The 21,642-nt window shown below is 36.2% G+C and overlaps 1 protein-coding gene across 7 annotated transcripts in view; it reads right to left on the bottom strand.

Moving 5' to 3' along the window:
• Positions 1 to 21,642, bottom strand: part of LRBA (LPS responsive beige-like anchor protein) — a 772,087-nt gene that overhangs the window by 673,042 nt on the left and 77,403 nt on the right. For all 7 annotated transcript variants that reach the window (XM_040472514.1, XM_040472528.1, XM_040472537.1 and 4 more), the window contains exons 3-5: positions 9,289 to 9,520; positions 8,978 to 9,078; positions 1,214 to 1,309 (exon numbers count right to left, since the gene is read on the bottom strand). In XM_040472514.1, the coding sequence (XP_040328448.1) occupies positions 1,214 to 1,309; positions 8,978 to 9,078; positions 9,289 to 9,520 (429 nt within the window). The remainder of the gene's footprint in view (positions 1 to 1,213; positions 1,310 to 8,977; positions 9,079 to 9,288; positions 9,521 to 21,642) is intronic.

Below are 21,642 nucleotides of genomic sequence, written 5' to 3'. Positions count from 1 at the left end.
GCAAAAATAATACAAAAACAAGGAGGGGGACAAAACATAAGAGACTCTTAAATACAGAGAACAAACTGAGGGCTGCTGGAGGTGTTATGGCTGGTTGGATCGGCTAAATGGGTAAGGGGCATTAGGGAGGACACTTGTGGGGATGAACACTGGGTTTTATACATAGGGGCTGAATCACTGGAATCTACTCCTGAAATCATTATAGCACTATATGCTAACTAACTTGGATATAAATTAAAAAATTAAAAAATTAAAAATTAAAAAAAGATATTATCAAAAGCAAAGTAAAAAGTGACAAAAGATAATCTCAGTAAGAACAGACTGAAATATCTTCAAAGAAAAATTTGCTTATAACAAGCAGACCAACGTAATATGAGGACGTTAAAAAGCTCTATATATAACATATATACATTACATAATGCACTCTTATAACACTTTGAAACATTACAGATATTACCAGCAATGTCTTCTTTATAAACTGATTAATTAACAGCTTATAAGAATGCTGAAACTGAGGGCACCGGTTAAGCATCTGACTCTTGCTTTCAGCTCAGGTCATGATTTCACGGTTAGTGAGATCAAGCCCTGCCTGGAGCTCTACGGTGACAGCAGGGAACCTGCTTGGGATTCTCTCTCTCCACCCCTCCCCTGCTCACACCCACGTGGGCTTTCTGGCTTTCTCTCTTTCTTCTTTCTCTCTCTCTCTCAAAATAATTAAATAAACTTAAACAAAAAAAAAAGAATGCTGAAACTGATAAAATTTGGCAACTCACAAGTTAGGAACTCTTGCCAAAAAGTTTCAAAGAGTTATTGTCATTCTATACACCAGGTGTAAAAGAAACAGGAGTGGGGAAATACAAGGCTAAAGAAAGATGTTCAGTAAGATAGAAAGTGAAAGTGTTACACCTAAATATCTATTTGAGAATTCAGAGGTAAATTCTGAAGACAACATGGCTTATGTTTAAAAGAACTGGGTTCTTCTTAGTCCACTGTTGTCCCAAGCTGTAAATGGGCAGCTTTCTTAACTTCTTTGAGCCTGTATTTCTTCACTTCTAAAACAGGAAAAAGTAACACGAATAACTGTTGTAAGGAATTTAGGTTGTGCAAAGAAGTTTCTACCTAACACAAAACCCATCAGGGGTGTTTACAGGGCTATCCTTTCGGGAAACCGAGGAAAGCACTCCAAGTGATATCCTCATTAAAATTTACTTACTGCAGCGCTCTTTCCTGGAAAGTTGAAAAAGGCATCAGGACCATACTTCTGAGGCATATGCTTTAACACAGACAGCAACTTCCCAGCATGTGGAGGCTATGAAAATAATCAACAATTCATTAACTGCATTATTCACCATAAAACAACTTATTTTTCTTATACTCATACTTTAATATACTCAAGAATAACCAAAAAATGTTTTAAACTAAAAGCATATAAAAAGAATGTTATTTTCACTATCTTAAAGAAATATACAATGTATTCTGTCATTTTCATAATATGATGGAAGGTATAAGGTGTTTGATAAAAGTGCCAATAGCACCCGACACTTGAAACTTCTGCACACTACAGCAAAAATTATATTTTAAAATTACAAACTACATCAACCCATCACCCATCTCTCTTTAAAACACTTTTTAGGGGCGCCTGGGTGGCGCAGTCAGTTAAGCGTCCGACTTCAGCCAGGTCACGATCTCGCGGTCCGGGAGTTCGAGCCCCGCGTCAGGCTCTGGGCTGATGGCTCAGAGCCTGGAGCCTGTTTCCGATTCTGTGTCTCCCTCTCTCTCTGCCCCTCCCCCGTTCATGCTCTGTCTCTCTCTGTCCCAAAAAAAATAAATAAATAACGTTGAAAAAAAAATTAAAAAAAAAAAAAACACTTTTTAAATTTAACAAATAAATAATGCTTATTATATTACCCTGTTGAAGACTGTTTTTAAAGAAACAATAAAAATATTTTAACCTTATAACCATCCTAGGGGTGGTACTATTATTATCCCATTTTATAGAGGAGGACTCAGAGGCAGAGGAACATTTCGAAGGTAACATAACTAGCCAGTAGCAAAGCTGGGATCAGAACTCAGCCTGACTTCAGAGCCCATACTTTAAATCACTACACTCTCACCTATTATGCTACCTCTCCTATAGCTTCTCATTGTCTTTAAAATAAAGACCAAAACCCCCTTAGGGCACCTTGGGTGGCTCAGTTGTTTAAGCGCCCAACTCTTTTTTTGGGCTCAGGTCCTATCTCAGGTCGTGAGTTCGAGCTCTACATCTGGCTCCGAGCTGTGAGAACAGAGCCTGCTTGGGATTCTCCCTCCCTCTCTCCCGCTGGCGTTCTCTCTCCCTCTCTCTCTCTTTCTCTCTCAAAATAAATAAATAGACTTTACAAAAGTCTATTTTGTATATTTTAAAAGGTTAAAACTCTTAACATAGCCCTCAAGATACTCTATCTACCTCACTAGCCTCATTTTGCATTTCTATCTTTCTCTCTCTCTGCACTCCATCCACAAAGCCCTCTCTGCCTTCTTCCTAACAACAGGGCCTGAACACAAACTATTCCTTCAGCTTAAAATGTTCTCACTAGGCCTACTTCCCTCCCCTCTTAACTAAATATAAATCTTCTCCATCTTTTAGAGCTGACCTTAACGGTTACTTCCTTATGGCAGTCTTCCCTGACCTCTGAAACTGGATCCAAGCTCCCTATCATATTTCCAATATTACCTTAACTATATAGCATGTAAAAAAGTTGTAACATTACATTTATTTAATGCCTCTTTGACCCACAAGTCTCCTCTGATACACAAAACAACCAATAACTGAAATAAAAAGGCTTATTTATAAGGAAAAGCAAAGATCAGATATACATTATCATTTTAATTAGTTTACAAGTAAATAGGATAAAGTGTAGTACATTCTTCATTAAAAGTTCAAAACAGGATCAAACCACAAGTGAAATCACTGGCTTGCTTTCATCTTATTTGGTATCTGCTCTTAGTTATCATGACTATCCAGAAGAGTCCAGCAATCTTTTACCTAAATGTTAAGTGGAAAGCTTCATTCTTAAGTGATCAAGAAATTTTCAATTAGCGACACCACACAATTATAAAAGTATACAATCATATTGATTTTTTTAAATCAATAAAAATGAAATAACCAAAATCAGCTGCAGTCAAAAATAAAAATATATATAGTGTTAACCATTGTATGAATGGTTAATGACTGAGCAAGGCCTTGCTCGGTTTTGTATGTTTCGGGGTTTCTTTTGCGGGACGGGGGGCGGGGGGGGGCCTTAAAGATTTTATTTTTAAGTCATCTCTACATCCAATGTGGTGCTCAAACTCACAACCCAAGACCAAGAGTTGCATGTTCCACCAAATCAGCCAAGCAGGCACCCCAAGGCCTTGATCCTTTTATTAACAGTTCATTATTTTTCCCTTTATGCCCTAAACCTATTGTCATTCTACTCCCAATCACATAAGCAACTATGTAAATATCTTTAATCTTTTTATGTGTTCCTTCAAAAGTATTTTTGTGTGATCCTCATAATTTAAAGGATCTTTGGTCAGATATATGAATCTGTTTCTTTCTGCTTCTTGCATCTATTCATATTAACTTTTACATTGATTCTAACTGCCATATAATAATCTATTCTATGCATCCAATACATTTAATCTATCTACTATTGTAACAATAAACCCCTATGGTGACAATTCAGTGCCATCAAAAACAATGTGAACATTGAACATCCTCAAGTGTATTTTCCTTATGAAACTGTGAGAATTTCATGCAACACCCACTCAGGAGGAAATTACTAAGTCACTAGATTTGAGTATAAATTTATGCAACTAATTAGTACTAGATTACTCAAGTTTGGCTAAATGAGTTTACTCCAACCACTAGGACACAAGTTTAAAATAACCCTGTCCCCCCAGTTATATTTGCTATTATCCAACTTTATAAGCCTTAACACTAATAGACATAAAGTAACATACCAATTTTGTTTTAATTTGAACATCTCTAATTATTACTGACTTTGTGTTTATTTGGTTGTTGGGTTTCTATCTCTATAAATACACATTTATTCATATCCATTGCTATTTTCTCAGAGTTTTCTATATTCACCAACAGAAATGTACTCATTATATATTCAGAATAAAGACACTGAATATAAATCAAAACTAAAATGAAACTAGTATATATACAGTCCCTGACTTCTGATGGTCCAACTTAGAATTTTTTTGTTCACAATGGTGTGAAAGCTATATGCATTCAGTAGAAATAGTACTTTGAACTTTGAATTTTAATCTTTTCCCAGGCAGTGACATGCAACATGCAGCGCAATACTCTCTCGGGATGCTGGGCAGTGGCAACAAATCACAGCTCCCAGCCAGCCACAAAGTCACAAGGATAAACAACCGATACACTTACAACCATTCTGTACCCACACAACCTTTCTGTTTTGCACTTTGAATTCAGTATGCAATAAATTACATGATATATTCAACACTGTATCACAAAACAGGCTTTGTGTTACATGATTTTGCCCTACTGTAGGCTAATATAAGTGTTCTGATAGGCTAAGCTATGATGTTTGATAAGTTAGGTGTATTAAATGTATTTTCACCTTTTAACATTTTCAACTTACAAAGTATTTATCAAAATGGAGCCCCACTGCAAGTCAAAGAAGATCTGTACTTTCTCTTCTGGCCATGACACAGTACCAGGGTCTAGACTTATCAACTCACCCTAAACAACTAGAATACTGGATAAAATGTATGAAACAGAAACTGTTTTTAGACATGGAAGAAGCAGCTCAAGACACTGCTACTTGAGAAAAGGAAACAAAATGAGCCATGAGATTACCAGATTTTCTACCAGGATGCAATTTCCATACCACTGCACAGGAAAAGGAAAACCAAACAGAATGTGAAGTTCTCACTGACTTAATGAGACAGAAATTGCAGTGTGGGGTAGTCTGAGAAGGATGAAATCTTCAAGCAGAGTACTACAGAGAAAAGAGCTATGCAGGTAAGAAGTTCCAAAATCTACACTGATCTTAATCCTCCTTGACTTAATACCAAACTATCCATGCCTATCATAAAACTGAACAAGGTGAGGCCAAGATATTGAAAGCTATAAGTCAAAGAATTTTTACAGCTACTATACAGCCAGAAATTGAGACCCTACTAGGCACAGTGGAATGACCACAGAGCCTTACACTACCTCTTACCCCGTATCTCAGATGTAGGGTCATTCAGAGAGACCCTAAAAGAATCAGGCCTGAATAAGGAAGCTAAACTAGCCTTAGAATAACAGACAATCTAGACCTGACCAAAACAAAACTTTTAAACTAGTCTGTAAGAGTAAAGTTGATCCACAAATAATTTATCTGTCTACAAAAACAGTCTAACAATCTGAAAAAGAATATGACAAAATCTAGCACTCAACCAGGAACAATTCAGTGTATCTAACATCACGGGATCTAAAATCACTAGCATTAGAAGCAGGAAAATATGACCTATAAGCAGACACAAAATCCATGAGTAAAAAACTGATCTAGAAAATGATAAAGATGATAGAATTAGTAGAAAATAACATGAGAGCAACTATTATATTATAAATATGCTCAATAGTCCCAAGGATTTAAAGGAAAACATGAACATAATGAGGAAAAATAAAAGATATTAAAAGAACTAAACAGAATCTTTAGAAATAAAAATATCTGAACTCTGAAAATTTTACTGGATAGAATTAACACACTGCAGGAGAAACAAAAGAGCGGTTACTTTAAAAATACAGTAATACAAAAAGCAATCTAAAATGAAACACAAAGGGAAAGGCTGAAAAACAAGTGAACAGATCTCAGTGACCTACTGGGCACTATCAAGAGAGCTAACATACATGTAATTATAGTCCCAGAAGGAGGAGGGAGGGACAAAAACATGACACTTAAAAAAATAATGACCAAAATGTTTCCAAATTTGCTGAAAATTCTATTATAAATGTCCAAATACCACAAGTGTAATAAGAATAAACACAAGGACCAAAAACCATAAAATACCTAGGAATCAATCTAACCAAAGAGGTGAAAAATCTATACACTGAAAACGACAGAAAGCTTATGAAAGAAATTGAGGAAGACAAAAAAAAAAAAAAAGGCAAAATATTCCATGCTCCTGGATAGGAAGAACAAATATTGTTAAAATGTTGATACTACCCAAAGCAATCTACATATTCAATGCGATGCCTATCAAAATAACACAAACATTCTTCACAGAGCTAGAACAAACAATCCTAACATTTGTATGGAACCAGAAAAGACACTGAATAGCCAAAGCAATCTTTAAAAAGAAAACCAAAGCAGGAGGCATCACAATCCCGAACTTCAAGCTGTATTACAAAGCTGTAATCATCAAGACAGTATGGTACCGGCACAAGAACAGATACTCAGATCGATGGAACAGAACAGAGAACCCAGAAATGGACCTACAAACATATATCCAACTAATCTTTTTTTTTTTTAATTTTTTTTTTTCAACGTTTTTTATTTATTTATTTTTGGGACAGAGAGAGACAGAGCATGAACGGGGGAGGGGCAGAGAGAGAGGGAGACACAGAATCGGAAACAGGCTCCAGGCTCTGAGCCATCAGCCCAGAGCCTGACGCGGGGCTCGAACTCACGGACCGCGAGATCGTGACCTGGGTGAAGTCGGACGCTCAACCGACTGCGCCACCCAGGCGCCCCTGGCCAACTAATCTTTGACAAAGCAGGAAAGACTATCCAATCCAATGGAATAAAGACAGTCTCTTCAGCAAGTGGTGCTGGGAAAACTGGACAGCAACATACAGAAAAATGAACCTGGACCACTTTCTTACACCATACACAAAAATAAACTCAAAATGGAGGAAAGACCTAAATGCAAGACAGGAAGCCATCAAAATCCTCGAGGAGAAAGCAGGCAAAAACCTCTTTGAGCTTGGCCACAGCAACTTCTTACTCAGCACATCTCCAGAGGCAAGGGAAACAAAAGCAAAAATGAACTACTGGGACCTCATCAAAATAAAAAGCTTCTGCACAGCGAAGGAAACCATCAACAAAACTAAAAGGCAACCGACAGAATGGGAGAAGATATTTGCAAACAACATATCAGATAAAAGGGTTAGTATCCAAAATCTATAAAGAACTTACCAAATTTAACACCCAAAAAACAAATAATCCAGTGAAGAAATGGGCAAAAGACATGAGTAGACACTTCTCCAAAGAAGACATCGAGATGGCCAACCAACACATGAATAAATGCTCAACATCACTCATCACCAGGGAAATACAAATCAAAACCACAATAAGATACCACCTCACCTGTCAGAATAGCTAACATTAAAAAACAGGCAACAACAGATGTTGGTGAGGATGCGGAGACAGAGGATCTCTTTTGCACTGCTGGTAGGAACGCAAACTGGTACGGCCACTCTGGAAAACAGTATGGAGGTTCCTCAAAAAATTAAAAATAGAACTACCCTACGACCCAGCAATTACACTACTAGGTATTTATCCAAGGGATACAGGTGTGCTGTTTCGAAAGGACACACACACCCCAATGTTTATAGCAGCACTATCAACAATAGCCAAAGTATGGAAAGAGCCCAAATGTCCATCGAATGGATGAATGGATAAAGAAGATGTGGTGTATATATACAATGGAGTACCACTCGGCACTCAAGAAACAATGAAATCTTGCCATTTGCAACTACGTAGATGGAACTAGAGAGTATTATGCTAAGCAAAATTAGAGAAAGACAAATATCATATGGCTTCACTCATATGAAGACTTTAAGACACAGAACAGATGAACACAAGGGAAGGGAAGCAAAAATAATATAAAAACAGGGAGGGAGACAAAACATAAGAGACTCTTAAATATGGAGAACAAACAGAGGGTTACTGGATGGGTTGTGAGAGGGAGGATGGGCTAAATTGATAAGGGGCATTAAGGAATCTACCCCTGAAATCACTGTTGCACTATATGCTAACTAACTTGGACTTAAATTAACAACAACAAAAAAGAATAAACACAAGGTAAGCCACTCCAAGAAACATAATAAAATTGCTAAGAAATCAATGATGAAAGCTTTTTTATTTTTTAAGTAAGCGCCACACCCAATGTGGGGCTTGAACTCATGACCCTGAGATCAAAGGTAGCATGTCCTACCAACTGAGCCAGCCAGGTGCTCCCAGTCCTGAAATCTTAAAGACAGACAGAGAGCTAGAACTTGATATAAAGAAGCTAGAGTCTAACCACTGTAACACAATAAACTAAAGTGTACAATTGCAAAGCACCAATTTAGATAGATTTCAACAGAGCTAGATTAGCAATCAGTTGCTGTGGGCAATCATCTCTAAAGAGCACTAAAATAACCCCAGAAATCCAACAAAAAATGAAGAAAATATTTACCAGTATTCCTCTAAGAGGTAACCAAGTGGTAGGAAAAAACAGTTTGCTAAGGCACCTGGAGTTCAAAATAAGTTGACCACTACTGCCATTCATTACAAAGGACCATTAAATTGCAACTATGGAAGGTGGATCCAATTAACTGCAGACCTTTTGTTCAATGAGTGGATTATTCAAGTTTAAGGGCTACAGCTAAACTACTCGTGTCAATAAAAAAGAGAAGCACACTACCCAACAATTTTCCTTCTCTATCCTAACCCTTTTCCTCTAATAAATGTTAATTGTATATCTGAAGACTAACAATTTGAAGAAGGGCCAAGTTTGAGCCTGCCTGGAACATTCAGTTCTCTTTAGCATACACCTGTGTTGGGTCATGGCAAAAGTAGCTTTAAAGACCTAAATTCTATTTTGATTGATCTCTTCCTTTCAATTTGACATTTACCCCTGTATAATAATAACAGCTGCTTAAAAGCAACTAATGTATTTGAGGAGAGGGAAACTTTCAAATAGCAAAGGGTATTCAGGGTTTTTTTACCCATTGTCCTTTATCTCCTTGAAGTTTACTGAAGAATAGCTTTAGTTCTCGAACCGTCAAATTATAGCTAGCCAGCACTCCCAACATGTCAACTAAAAGATCTGGAAACAAAAGAAAACAACAAAACAATTAATCAACTTATATTCCTTAAAGGACTGAAATATACTGTGCTTATTTAAGAGTTTAAACACTGAAGTTCTAGGCACAAGTTAGATGCTCAAATATTTAAATGTTACTAAATAAGAAAAATATAGTATTTAAGAATCAAACTTTATTTCTTCACATCCATTGTGCTACAGAAAAAATCATACCTGCTATCATATTGTCAACTTTTTCAATTTTCCCAAGCACTTTCTCAACAAGGCCTACTTCGGTGCAGACTTGAAGATTTCGTATGCTTTTCTTCAGAATCGCTGTAAACATGCTCCAGACTTCTGCTTGGCAAGTAATGTCACATTTTTCTAGGAGGTCCACCATGCAGATGATACTCTCACCTTCTTGGATAATGAAATTCATTTCCAAATCAAACTGCCCTCCTACCAACTTCCAAAAAGAGGGGAAAAAATTAAAAGCATTAGTGCTTTTTCAATGTAACTAGAGCACACTCCTAAGCTTTAGGTTGGCAGTACATACCCATACACATTCTTTTCTGCTCTCTACAACAAAAGGGTTCATAAGCACACGTGCACACACACACACACACACACACACACACACACACACAGCTCTAAAAAATAAAGCTTCTAAAGAAAATTCCAAGATAGCACAAAGTCAAGCAAGAGTTGCAATATAAAAGTGGAAATAATTTTCAACAGAAAAGAAATACAGGATATCTTAGGTAAACCACTATCTATTGCCCTGACACCAATAAAGATCTAACTTTTAGCTCTGTAACTGCTTCTAAATCAGTATTTCATTTATGACTTATGAACTCTGTGAACTACCCATAGCAACCTAGAGGTGCTTTGTTACCTATACAAAATACAGCTCACAACAAAAATGAAAAGCTGGAAAACACTCAGAGTGGATACAGAACTTAGAGTTAATATTTGCCAAATTCCTAGTTTATTTTACCTATTGATTTTGATCCCTTTTTTTCCCTGTCCATAATTAGAATAACTTAAACATAATCATACCCCCAAAGTACTAGTCAAAATATATTTCATTGAGACTATCAAAAAAACTCATCCAGAGAAAGATATACTGACCTATCCCCGTGTTGTTGCTATCTCACTCAGTGTCCTCCCACAGAGAATTTTTTAAATTTTAACAAATCCCCATCGTTTAAAGGAATTAAACTACTTCTGGAATTACCTTTGCAGAGCTATCCTTGCTAACTAGATTTTTTTTTAAATGTCTGTCAGAAACATTACATACATGATTCACCTACACTCCTGTCTTTCTGAATACATCTCAGTTTTACATTATGCATTCCTAAACCCAAAAGGTGGTCAAGAATTAGGAGAAAGAGAACTTTTTACAAAACAAAATCCAACAGCTCATAAAAGAAAAACAGACACAACCAAATAGAGTTTACTCCAGAAAAGCAAGGAAGGTTCAGAATTAGAAAATCAATTAATACTCCTTGTAGCCAAGGATTGATGTTTCTCCCAAGTTCTGCCAAAGATACACAGGGGCAAGAGGAATAAAAAAATGGAAAAATAAACAATATGAGACAATAATGTGCATGAAGGGAGACAGGAATTCCTGGCTACTACAGTAGTAAAAGCATTTGATTCTTCTAGGAAAGCTCTGGCAGAGATTTTAGTGTATAATTCTTTGTATCATCAGTAATATCTAGCATTAGGAAAGGACAGCTGGGTTTCTGCTAAAAGAGCCCCTTGGTGTGACTGGGCCAATTCTGCTAGCTACACTGTCCTGGCTATGAAGTATACATGTTTGGTTCTCTAATCCACACAAAAATTCTGTTAACTACATATGAACTCTTTTTTTTATTTGGTTTTGTGAATATTATTTGCTTGTTTTGTCTTTAGCTTTTTATTCTGAAATAATCTCAAATATTCAAAAAGCTGCAAAATAGTATAGAATTCCTGTATACCCTTTACCAAGCTTCCCGTAATATGAGTATATTATATAATCGTAATAAAATAATTAAAACCATAAACTTCACATTGATATACTACTACCAACAAATCTACAGATCTTCTTCAAATGTTGCCACTTCTTGCCTTCAAGTCCTTTTTCGGATCCACAATCAGTACCCGCCCTAGTCTTCTCCATACTGAGACCGGTGCACAGGCATCCTTTGATTTTCATGTTTTTGATGTTTTTGAAGCATATTTGCCAGATATTTTATAGACTTTTCCAATATGGACATTTGTTTCATGTTTAAATTCAGGTTATGCATTTTTGGCAAAAATATCCCAGAAGTGATGTATGTCCTACTCAGCATAACATTTCAATGGGACCTAATTGTCATTATGCCTCACTTCTGGTTAATGTTAGCTTTGACCAGTTGTTTAAGATGGTGTTTTTCGGGGCGCCTGGGTGACTCAGTCAGTTAAGCGTCCGACTTCAGCTCAGGTCACGATCTCGGGGTCTGTGAGTTCGAGCCCCGCGTCAGGCTCTGAACTGATGGCTCAGAGCCTGGAACCTGCTTTGGGTTCTGTGTCTCCCTCTCTCTCTGCCCCTCCCCTGATCATGCTCTGTCTCTCTCTGTCTCAAAAATAAATAAACGTTAAAAAAAAAATTTTTTTTTAAAAGATGGTGTTTGTCAGATTTTTTTTTTCCATCTTAAAGTTACTATATTTCATGTTTAAATTATTACTCATCTTGTGGAAACACCTTGAGGCCACAAGTATCTTGTTTTTCACCATACATTACAAAACAAAATACAACAGCTCATTAAAGAATAACAGACAAAGGGGCGCCTGGGTGGCGCAGTCGGTTAAGCGTCCGACTTCAGCCAGGTCACGATCTCGCGGTCCGGGAGTTCGAGCCCCGCGTCGGGCTCTGGGCTGATGGCTCAGAGCCTGGAGCCTGTTTCCGATTCTGTGTCTCCCTCTCTCTCTCTGCCCCTCCCGCGTTCATGCTCTGTCTCTCTCTGTCCCAAAAATAAATAAACATTGAAAAAAAAAATTTAAAAAAAAAAAAAAAAGAATAACAGACACAACTAAATAGAGTTTATTCCAGTTTTATGCATCAATTGATGGATCTTACCTGTAAATGTTATTACTGTGGCATTGCTAAATGGTGGTTTAATATTTCCATCATACTTTATTACATTTATTAATAGTAAAAGACTTCCTTTAAGAATACAATATAACAAGCACACCTGAAAAGCCAGCATCATGCTCAAATAGGAAAATTGGAATGAGTCTCATGAAAGTCAGAAACAAGATTAGGATGCACTATTATCACCATCATTTGATATTATTCTGAAGGTACAGAAGACACAGTTGGTCAAAAGGGAGCAACAAGTATAAATATCAGAATGGAGGAATTTAAATTACAATTATTTTGAGATGATGTGATACATATCTGCAAAACCAAGGACTTCAACTGAAAAATTACTATATGAGAAAAATATTTGATATTGGAACTACTGACACAGTGACCAATATACATCAATGTCCTCTTGAAAAAGAAAAATAAATAAATAAAAATAATCTCAAAAGAATAATGTTAAATAGAAGAAGCCACACACAAATAACTGTCTTAACAACTAGAAATTTATTCTACAAATGTATTTAGGTAATGATGTTAGATATAAGAACATTGTAGTACATTTTGAACAGAAAATAGAAGAAACAATCCCTCAAAAAAACATTACAAGGGTGAGGCGCCTAGGTAGCTCAGTTGGTTAAGCATCCAACTTCGGCTCAGTTGGTGGGGTCGAGCCCTGCATCAGGCTCTGTGCTGACAGCTCAGAGGATGGAGCTTGCTTCAAATTCTGTGTCTCCTCCTCTCTCTGCCCCTCTCATGCTCATGCTCTCTCTCTCTGTCTCTCAATAATAAATAAATGTTAAAAAATATTTTTTAATAAAATTTAAAAAATAAAAAATTTAAAAACACATTGTAAGGTAATGGTTAGTAAAGTCATATATGACTATATAATGATATATATGATGCAGGCACTGAAAAGAATAAGGCAGCTCCATCTGACATGAAGCTGGTTATTATCTGAAGAGATCTCTAAAATACACTGTTTAGGTGAGAAAATCAAGATGGAAAAAAAAAGTGAACAGTAGGCTACAATTTGAATGCAAAACATATGGATATGGATACGGATACGGATACGGATACGGATACGGATATGGATATGTAAGTATTACCTAAGCATGATACACAAGAAACTAAATAGTGATTGCCAGGGCGCCTGGGTGGCTCAGTCAGTTATGTGTCCAACATCAGCTCAGATCATGATCTCCCATTTCATGGGTTCAAGCCCCACATCGGACTCTGTGCTGACAGCTCAGAGCCTGGAGCCTGCTTCTGATTCTGTGTCTCCCTCTCTCTCTCTGCCCCTCCCATGCTCACACTCTCTAATATAAATAAGCATTAAAACAAAAAAATTAAATAGTGATTGCCTCTGGAAAGTCAAATAAGCATCTGGGGGAAAAGAGCAAAGGGAGAGTTTTTAATATATACATGTTTGGACATTCTCCACACAGGTCTAAATAGTCAAAAATCTAGTTGCAACTAACTTAGGAGACCTTACCTTCACCTTTAATATTACTTACATCAATCTTTCGTTTTAATCTGTGTTTATTTCTACCCGTAACCACCCTTCCAAGAAGCTACAGAATTAATTTTTTAAAGTAATTTCAAAAAAAACCCAAATATTTCACCAGCTTTTAAATTGAGTTTATACTGTGAGAGCAGCATCCAGACAGGTGTTTTAAATATTTCTCCATTGCTTTAAATATTATAAAATATACCTTTCAAGGAGAAAATTGATGGCAGAAATTGGTACATACAAATGTGTGGCATATTTGATATACTATATGTATGCATATCTATTATACCTAAAAAGCATGCACAGGGTCTACAGTATGTCACGTTAACCCTTTCTAATAGTTATTTGAAGCTGATCAACCTTCAAAACACAAATTTGTTTTCAATGACAAGGATCATAATCCAAGTCTAGGCATTGGCTAGTTATTATCTGAGCTGTAGTAATGGCTCTGCACTACAAAATGTAATCTTCCCAAATGTCATAGTAAGTTATGAATATCTGAGCAGCCTAATGCACTTTACTAGCCGTGAAATGTGAAAATGTAATCTTATTACCTTTTTTATGGTTGTATTTTTTTGAATAATGTAGCCTAGAAACTGATGTATAGTCTTTTTCTGCATTTTAGCATGATTTGGTCTCCTATGCTATACAGAACATTTTTCACAACTCTCCATTTCAACATATTTTAGTCTTGGCCTGAACTTCATAAACAATTTTTATAGCAACCTTCAGGGTGGCATAACATGCTTTCTATAGGTTATAGTTTAATGTACAAGATTATAGAAATTTTAAAACATATTATTCAAAGAATTCAAATCAACCTTCACAAGTTTTGAATTAGGATTTTAATTGGGCATGATGATTACTTTCTTCAATGGTTATATTAATAAAATATTTTAAATCTAAGTCACTTGTATTTTCAGAATACCAAGAAACACATACAGACCAAAAATAATTATCTTCTCTTCAAAAGATTTATAAAACTGGAAAAACTGTAATACAGAGAAAATTCTAATGCTTCAAAGTAAAGCTATATTTTCTGTATAATCTTTCCTAATTTTTCCTCAAGGATGTGGCCAGAGAAAGGTATAGCAGAAAACTCGGGACAGAGTGCAATCACAATTTATGCCCCTAACTAGATATTTTCTATTTCTTGTGTCAAATCACATTTTGTCTCTGAACCTGGCTACTCATTTGTAAAGCAAATCAAGTAAAGAGTAAGCTTCTTTTATTTATATGCATCCTTCAAAAATGTATTTACTTTTTAAAAAGTGCTAATCCCAAAGTATCCAATTTGTCCCTAAGAATCCAAACCTAAATGAATGTGACCTTACACATGTCGATAGTCACCAGAAACTTATTAATAGGGTGAACTTGAGGGGAAATTACAATGCTGTGTCACAGACTGTAACATCTCTCAATTTACATTTTTTTCTTCTTCTATAATAATATAGAGTTTCTAGTCTGGTACATGAGACCCAGGCAAAAAATTTCCTTTCTAGATTTCCTTGACATTACCTGCCATGTCACCAAGTTCTGACCAGTGAGGACAGGCAGTAGTATGTGCAACTTCTGGCTATTACTCTTAAAGGAAAGAACACAACTTATCTTTGCAACTTTCCTCCTTCCTCTTATGTAAGCCACTGAAAAACGGCAAGAACTAGAGTAGCTATCTTGGAATCTATGCCATAAGACTCATGTTGAATATAACAGAACAGAAAGATCTATGGATCCTGACAACAATTTCATAAATTCATTTGTCCACATAAAGATCTGTACATGAATGTTTACGGAAGCTTTATTCATAATCACCAAACTCTAGAAACAATTCAAATGTCCACCAACTAGTAAATGGATAAACAAGTTGTGGTACAATCATACAATAGAATACTTACCAGCAATAATAAGGAACAAATTATTGATACCATTTACAATACAAATTAATATCAAAAACATTATGCCAAGTCCAGCAAGTTATACACAAAAGCTACATATTGTATGATTTCATTTATATGACATTCTGGAAAAGGCAAAAGTATAGGGAGAGAAACTGGATCAGTGTTGCCAGGGGCTGAGGATAGAGGGACAGAATTAATCAAAAAATCATGAGAAGACTTGAGAGTAATGAAATTTTGGTATCTTGATTGTGGTACTGGATACACAAATATATCTATCTGCCACATTTCATAAAACTGTATGCCTAAAAAGGGTGAATTTAACTGTATGTCATTTTTTTTAATGTTCATTTTTGAGATAGAGCACACACATGTACACAGGGTAGGGGCAGAGAGAGAGGGGGACAGAGTATCTGAAGCGGGCTCCTTACTGACAGCACAGAGCCCAACGCAGGGCTCAAACTCACCACAAACCAAACCATGAGATGATGACCTGAGTAAAGTCGTACATTTAACCAACTGAGCCACCCAAGTGCCCCTACCTCTATGTCTTAGTAAATCTTAAAACAAACAAACAAACAAATAAAAAAAACCTCAAGCCATTTGCCATTTGTATCAAAGACAAGAGAAAAGTAAGATCCTCCAACTAGAGGCAACAATGTAGAATTAAAATGGCAAAGTCATGGAATACAAGAAAATTAAAAGAAAAACGTCACTATAGTAAAAAGGACGTTTTACTGATAATGAATTATCATCTTTATAGTTTTCAATAACTCATGTACTAGAGAAAGTAACAAAACCATCTCATTTCTCCCTGTTCATTTTACCTTTCATAAAATTTAAAAATTTTCACTGAACTACGACATGTCTACAAAAGCAGTATTAAGCAAAAAGTTTCCATGTAGTCTGAGAAATACTGAATTAAACAAGGCTAGATATGTTTACACAATAGGATTGCCACAATATTCATATTCACAATACGATATGCTACTATATTTTTATGTCTCCAAAAGTTAGATAACCAATGCATGGATTTCCTACAATTTATTTAACAATGGAATCTTTTCTTTCCTTTTTTTTCTGACAAGAGCTTTTCACAGGAGTAACATTCTTCCAAAGGCTTTTCTGAGAGACACTGGATAATATAATTGTTTTCTTGAATCTTATTGCCATGAATAATATCACAGAATTATCTAATGTTTTACATTAGATAGGCTTTTCAAATCTTCAGGTGAATGGCTTAAAGCAACCTATTTGTTTTTCATAAGTTCCTTTCTATTATTAAGAACATAGTAATTAATCAAAAAAAGAGACATCTCAAATTAAGATTGCTTTAAGGGAAAAGAAAATATCAGCAATCAAAAGCAATCAAACTGTCCCATCCCTTCCTCTACAAACCAGGACACAAGTACAGCAAAAGAAATGTCCTCCCACACTTAATTAGGGCTGTTCAACATGCCAAGAGAGTTCAGCTGAAGTAACCAGTGATGTTCAAGGCTATGTCATTAAGAACTTTATGGCTTCCCTTGTATCACTTATTCTAAGAAAAAAAATCAGTCACCATGTCATGAGGATATTCAAGAAGCTACGTAAAAGGCCCACCTGGAGGGGAACTGAGGTCTCCAGCCAATAGTTTGCATCAACTTGCCAATCAAGTAAGTAGCCCTGGAAGCTGGTCATCCAGCCCCAGTTGAGTCTTCAGATGAATAAAACCTCAGCCAACATCTGAATTGCAACCTTATTAGAGACTCTAAGCCAGAACTATCCTACCAGTTTGCTCCCAAATTCCTGACCCACAGAAACTGTGAGCTGGTAAATATTTATTATTGCTTTAAGCTGTAAAGTTTTGAGATAATTTGTTACACAGCAACACATAACTAATATAATTATAAATCAATCAGCTAACAGTAGTTGGGGAAAACTGTTTTACTCTGTTTCTGTACTATTTCAATTTTTTTAAATCCCAACACAAAATAAATAATTTAAAAATACAAACAATAACCACATATAAGCATTGAGTGATTACTATAAGCTATACACTATGCTAAGTGCTTTACATAAATTAGCATTTTTAATTACCTCTTACAAAAACTTCTCTTATCTTCACTTAATAGATGAGGAATCTGAAACATAACTAACTTGCCTAAACTCACAAGGTACTAAGGTAGGTGAACCAGGCTTTCAACAATGTATAACAACTGTATTTAATAGACTGACAGGTAATACAGACTGGCTAACCCAGCATCTCTTCCCCAAAGTCTTATCAGATAACTGATGAATGAACGCATATTTCTTGTTTCAAGAATGAAATAAAGGTCGCCTGGCTGGCTCAGTTGGTAGGGCATGTGACTCTTGATTTCAGCATAGGTCATAATCTCAGGGTGGTGAGTTCAAGCCCCACAATGGACTCCATGTTGGGTGTGGAGCCTACTTTAAAAAAAAAAAAAAGAGTAAGAGGTGCCTGGGTAGCTCAGTCAGTTAAGCGTCCAATTTTGGCTCAGACTATGATCTCACAATTTTTTTTTTTTTAACGTTTATTTATTTTTGAGACAGAGAGAGACAGAGCATGAATGGGGGAGGGTCAGAGAGAGGGAGACACAGAATCTGAAACAGGCTCCAGGCTCTGAGCTGTCAGCACAGAGCCCGACGCGAGGCTCGAACTCATGGAGTGTGAGATCGTGACCTGAGCCGAAGTCAGCCGCTTAACCGACTGAGCCACCCAGGTGCCCCTGATCTCACAATTCTTGAGTTAGAGCTCTGCATTGGATTCTCTGTCTCCCTCTCTCTCTGTCCCTCCCCTACCCTCACACACTCTCTCTCAAAAATAAATAAACATTAAAAAAAAAAAAAAAGCGAGTGGCACCTGAGTTGCTTAGCCGGTGAAGCATCCCACTTTGGCTCAGGTCATGATCTCAAGGTTCATGAGTTCAAGTCCCATGTCGGGCTCTGTGCTGACAGCTCAGAGCCTGGAACCTACTTCGCATTCTATGTCTCCCTCACTCTCTGCCCTCCCCTGCTTGGGATCCGTCCGTCTCTCTGTGTCTGTCTGTCTGTCTCTCTCTCTCTCTCTCTCTCTCAAAAATAAACATTTCAAAATAAAAATTTTAAGTGAAATGCAATAATAACCTGTTATTTTCAAAGCTATTAACTTGATGTATAAAAACATTACAGAACTCAAATACCTAAACCCCTCCTCTCTAGTTTTCTGCCACTACAAAGATTGGAAAGATAAATGCTTACTTTTCCAGCATCCTTAGCATCTGAATGGCCATGAGAAGTTCTGGCAAACAGATATGAGAAAGGCTGAAAGGTGTTAATGAAACGATTTGGTTTCCTTGATAAAAGGAAAACAGATGTAGCTGGCATAACCCTTTGTTCTTCTACCTTCCTCACTCCCTTGAACAAAAATGTCATGTCCAAAGGTGCAGTAGCCATCTTCATATCACGAAGCTTACAAGCACAAGCATAGAGAGAAAGCCAATGCATGAAGAATAGTAAAAGGAAAGGTAGAAAGCGTTTAGCTCTTTAAGCTTATTAAATAGAACCTTTTTTTAATTTTTTTTTTAAGTTTATTTATTTTTGACAGAGAGAGACAGAGCATGAGTGGGGGAGGGGCAGAGAGAGGAAGACACAGAATCAGAAGCAGGCTCCAGGCTCTGAGCTGTCAGCACAGAGCCCGATGCAGGGCTTGAACTCACAGACCGTGAGATCATGACCTGAGCCGAAGTCGGATGCTTAACCAACTAAGCCACTCAGGCGCCCCTAAATAGAACCTTATTAAGCAGAACCACAAATACCAGCAACTGCCTATCTCAAATTCCTTGTTATGTGCGAAAAATAAAACCTCTATTTCGTGCAGTTGCTATTATATGTGGATTCCACTGCTTAAAGAACACCAACCTATTTAATATACAGATGTTCAATAAATGGTGCATAAATGAGTGAGTGGGTTAACAGAGAGAGCGATCTTGGACAGTTCCTTGTTCTAAATATGACTTAGAACTTTGCATTTAACTTAAGTGACTATAATTCATTTTGTACTTTAGAAAAATGTTATCACAAAGTTATAACAGATATGAATATACACACACCAGAACACAGCAATTCTGTTCCATGAAATATCTCTAGATAAATTGCCGTTGTAGTACATTTGTCTAAACAATATTTCAAGAGGGCTAATTTTAATGAGACAAGTGATACAATAATACCAAATTTTCACAGACAAAGATATCAGTGGATATTCTAGCATCAAAAGACTAAAGACTTCAGGTATTAAATTTATTCAAATGAAACAATGAAAGCTCTGATAAGTTACGGCAGACTTTAAAGTCGTGTAACAACCAAACTTCGGCTCAGGTCATGATCTCATGGTCTGTGAGTTCGAGCCCCGCGTCAGGCTCTGTGCTAACAGCTCAGAGCCTGGAGCCAGCTTTGAATTCTGTGTCTCCCTTTCTCTCTGCTTCTCCCCTGCTCATGCTCTGTCACTCTATCTTACAAAAATAAATAAACATTCAAAAAAATTTAAAAATAAAAATAAAAATATCATCTACAAAATTTTATACAGAAAGGCTCAGAAATTAAGATACAAAAATTTATATTGCAGCACTGTTTGTAAAAATAAAACACTGGAAATAGCTTAAATATCCACCAATACAGGTATATCCATATAAGGGAATACCATGTAACCTTTAAAAAGAATATAAATCTATATATGTTAGTATGTCATGGTATTCAAGACCTACTACTAAATTTACAAATCAGTACATACACTATGATCGTATTTCTTTAAAAATACAATAAAATTTCAATTAAAGAACATGAACATTTAGCTTCAGTGTAAGTATCAGGCCAAATTATGTTGCTTAGTTTTAGCTAGATGCCCACTTATGCATCACTTCAGGCATTCCTAAAGTTTAGGTGACAAATGATTATATTATCAAGTATATTAACATCATAAATAATCAACATAACAGTATCAGTAATATGAAAAGGACAAGTCATTTGGATTTAATACAGTCACTCTCAAACACAGACATTCTGGAGTAAAAATCTCGTTACATGTGTTATACATTAAACGTCTATCAGACAGGGTGCCTGGGTGGGTCAGTCGGTTAAGCATCCAACTAACTCTTGATTTCAGCTCGGGTCATGATCTTACAGTTGTGTGAGTTTGAGCCCCACAACAGGCTCTGCCACTGACTCTGAACTGACAGCACGGAGCTTGCTTGGGATTCTCCCTCTCTCTCCGCCCCTCCCCCACTAGCACTCTCTGTCTCTCTCAAAATAAACTTAAAAAAAAAAGTCTAGAATAAATGTACATTTCCTACTGTAAAAGTTAAATACTGTACTAATTAGTTATTATGAAAGCTATTAATTATACACATAAAAATGACTGAGAATACAAATAGCTAAATAAGAGGAAAACAGATTGTCACTTAATATGAGTTTAAAAACTGCAGATAGAACATTATATTCTTTTTTTAAAGCAAAAAAAAAAAGTGTTTACTAATAGGGTAAAAGCCTGTGATAAATGAATTCAAATAACTGGTTATTGTCCTCTGCCTCATACTCTGCAATCAAAAATCTCAAGTGGTAGGATAAAATTCAATGACTGGAGGACAGAATTATGAGAAAATGCCTTATCATTTCACACTTTCTCAACTCAGCTGTGTATAGTATCAAATTTCAGTTATTTTACTTTTGTGCTTTTTAAAACACATAGACTAAAATTATTGAATTTAATCTCAAATTAGCCCCATCCTAAATTTTACACATCTGAACTTTCAGACTCCACATGTCTTACTATGGCACAGTTTTACTATATAAATAAATAATAAATAATACAGAATGGTAAGAGATTTGCTTACATTATAACTTGATTCACACACACACCTTTAAGATCATTCCTAACACTGAACAAAACACAGTAAGACTTTACCTTAGCCAGGTAATAGTAAAGAAGAAAGTTCAGTATGTTGATGGCGACATAATCATCAGCCTTTGCTTTACAACAGCCCTTTACTGATAGTCAGTCAAAATAATATCTTACCCCACAGTTTACATCAGCATAA

Source organism: Herpailurus yagouaroundi, unplaced genomic scaffold (genome assembly GCF_014898765.1).
Source record: "Herpailurus yagouaroundi ecotype Mexico unplaced genomic scaffold, PumYag 28, whole genome shotgun sequence".
Taxonomy (NCBI): Eukaryota; Metazoa; Chordata; class Mammalia; order Carnivora; family Felidae; genus Herpailurus; species Herpailurus yagouaroundi.
Note: the sequence above shows the minus strand (reverse complement) of the source record. Positions and strands in the feature narration are given on the sequence as shown.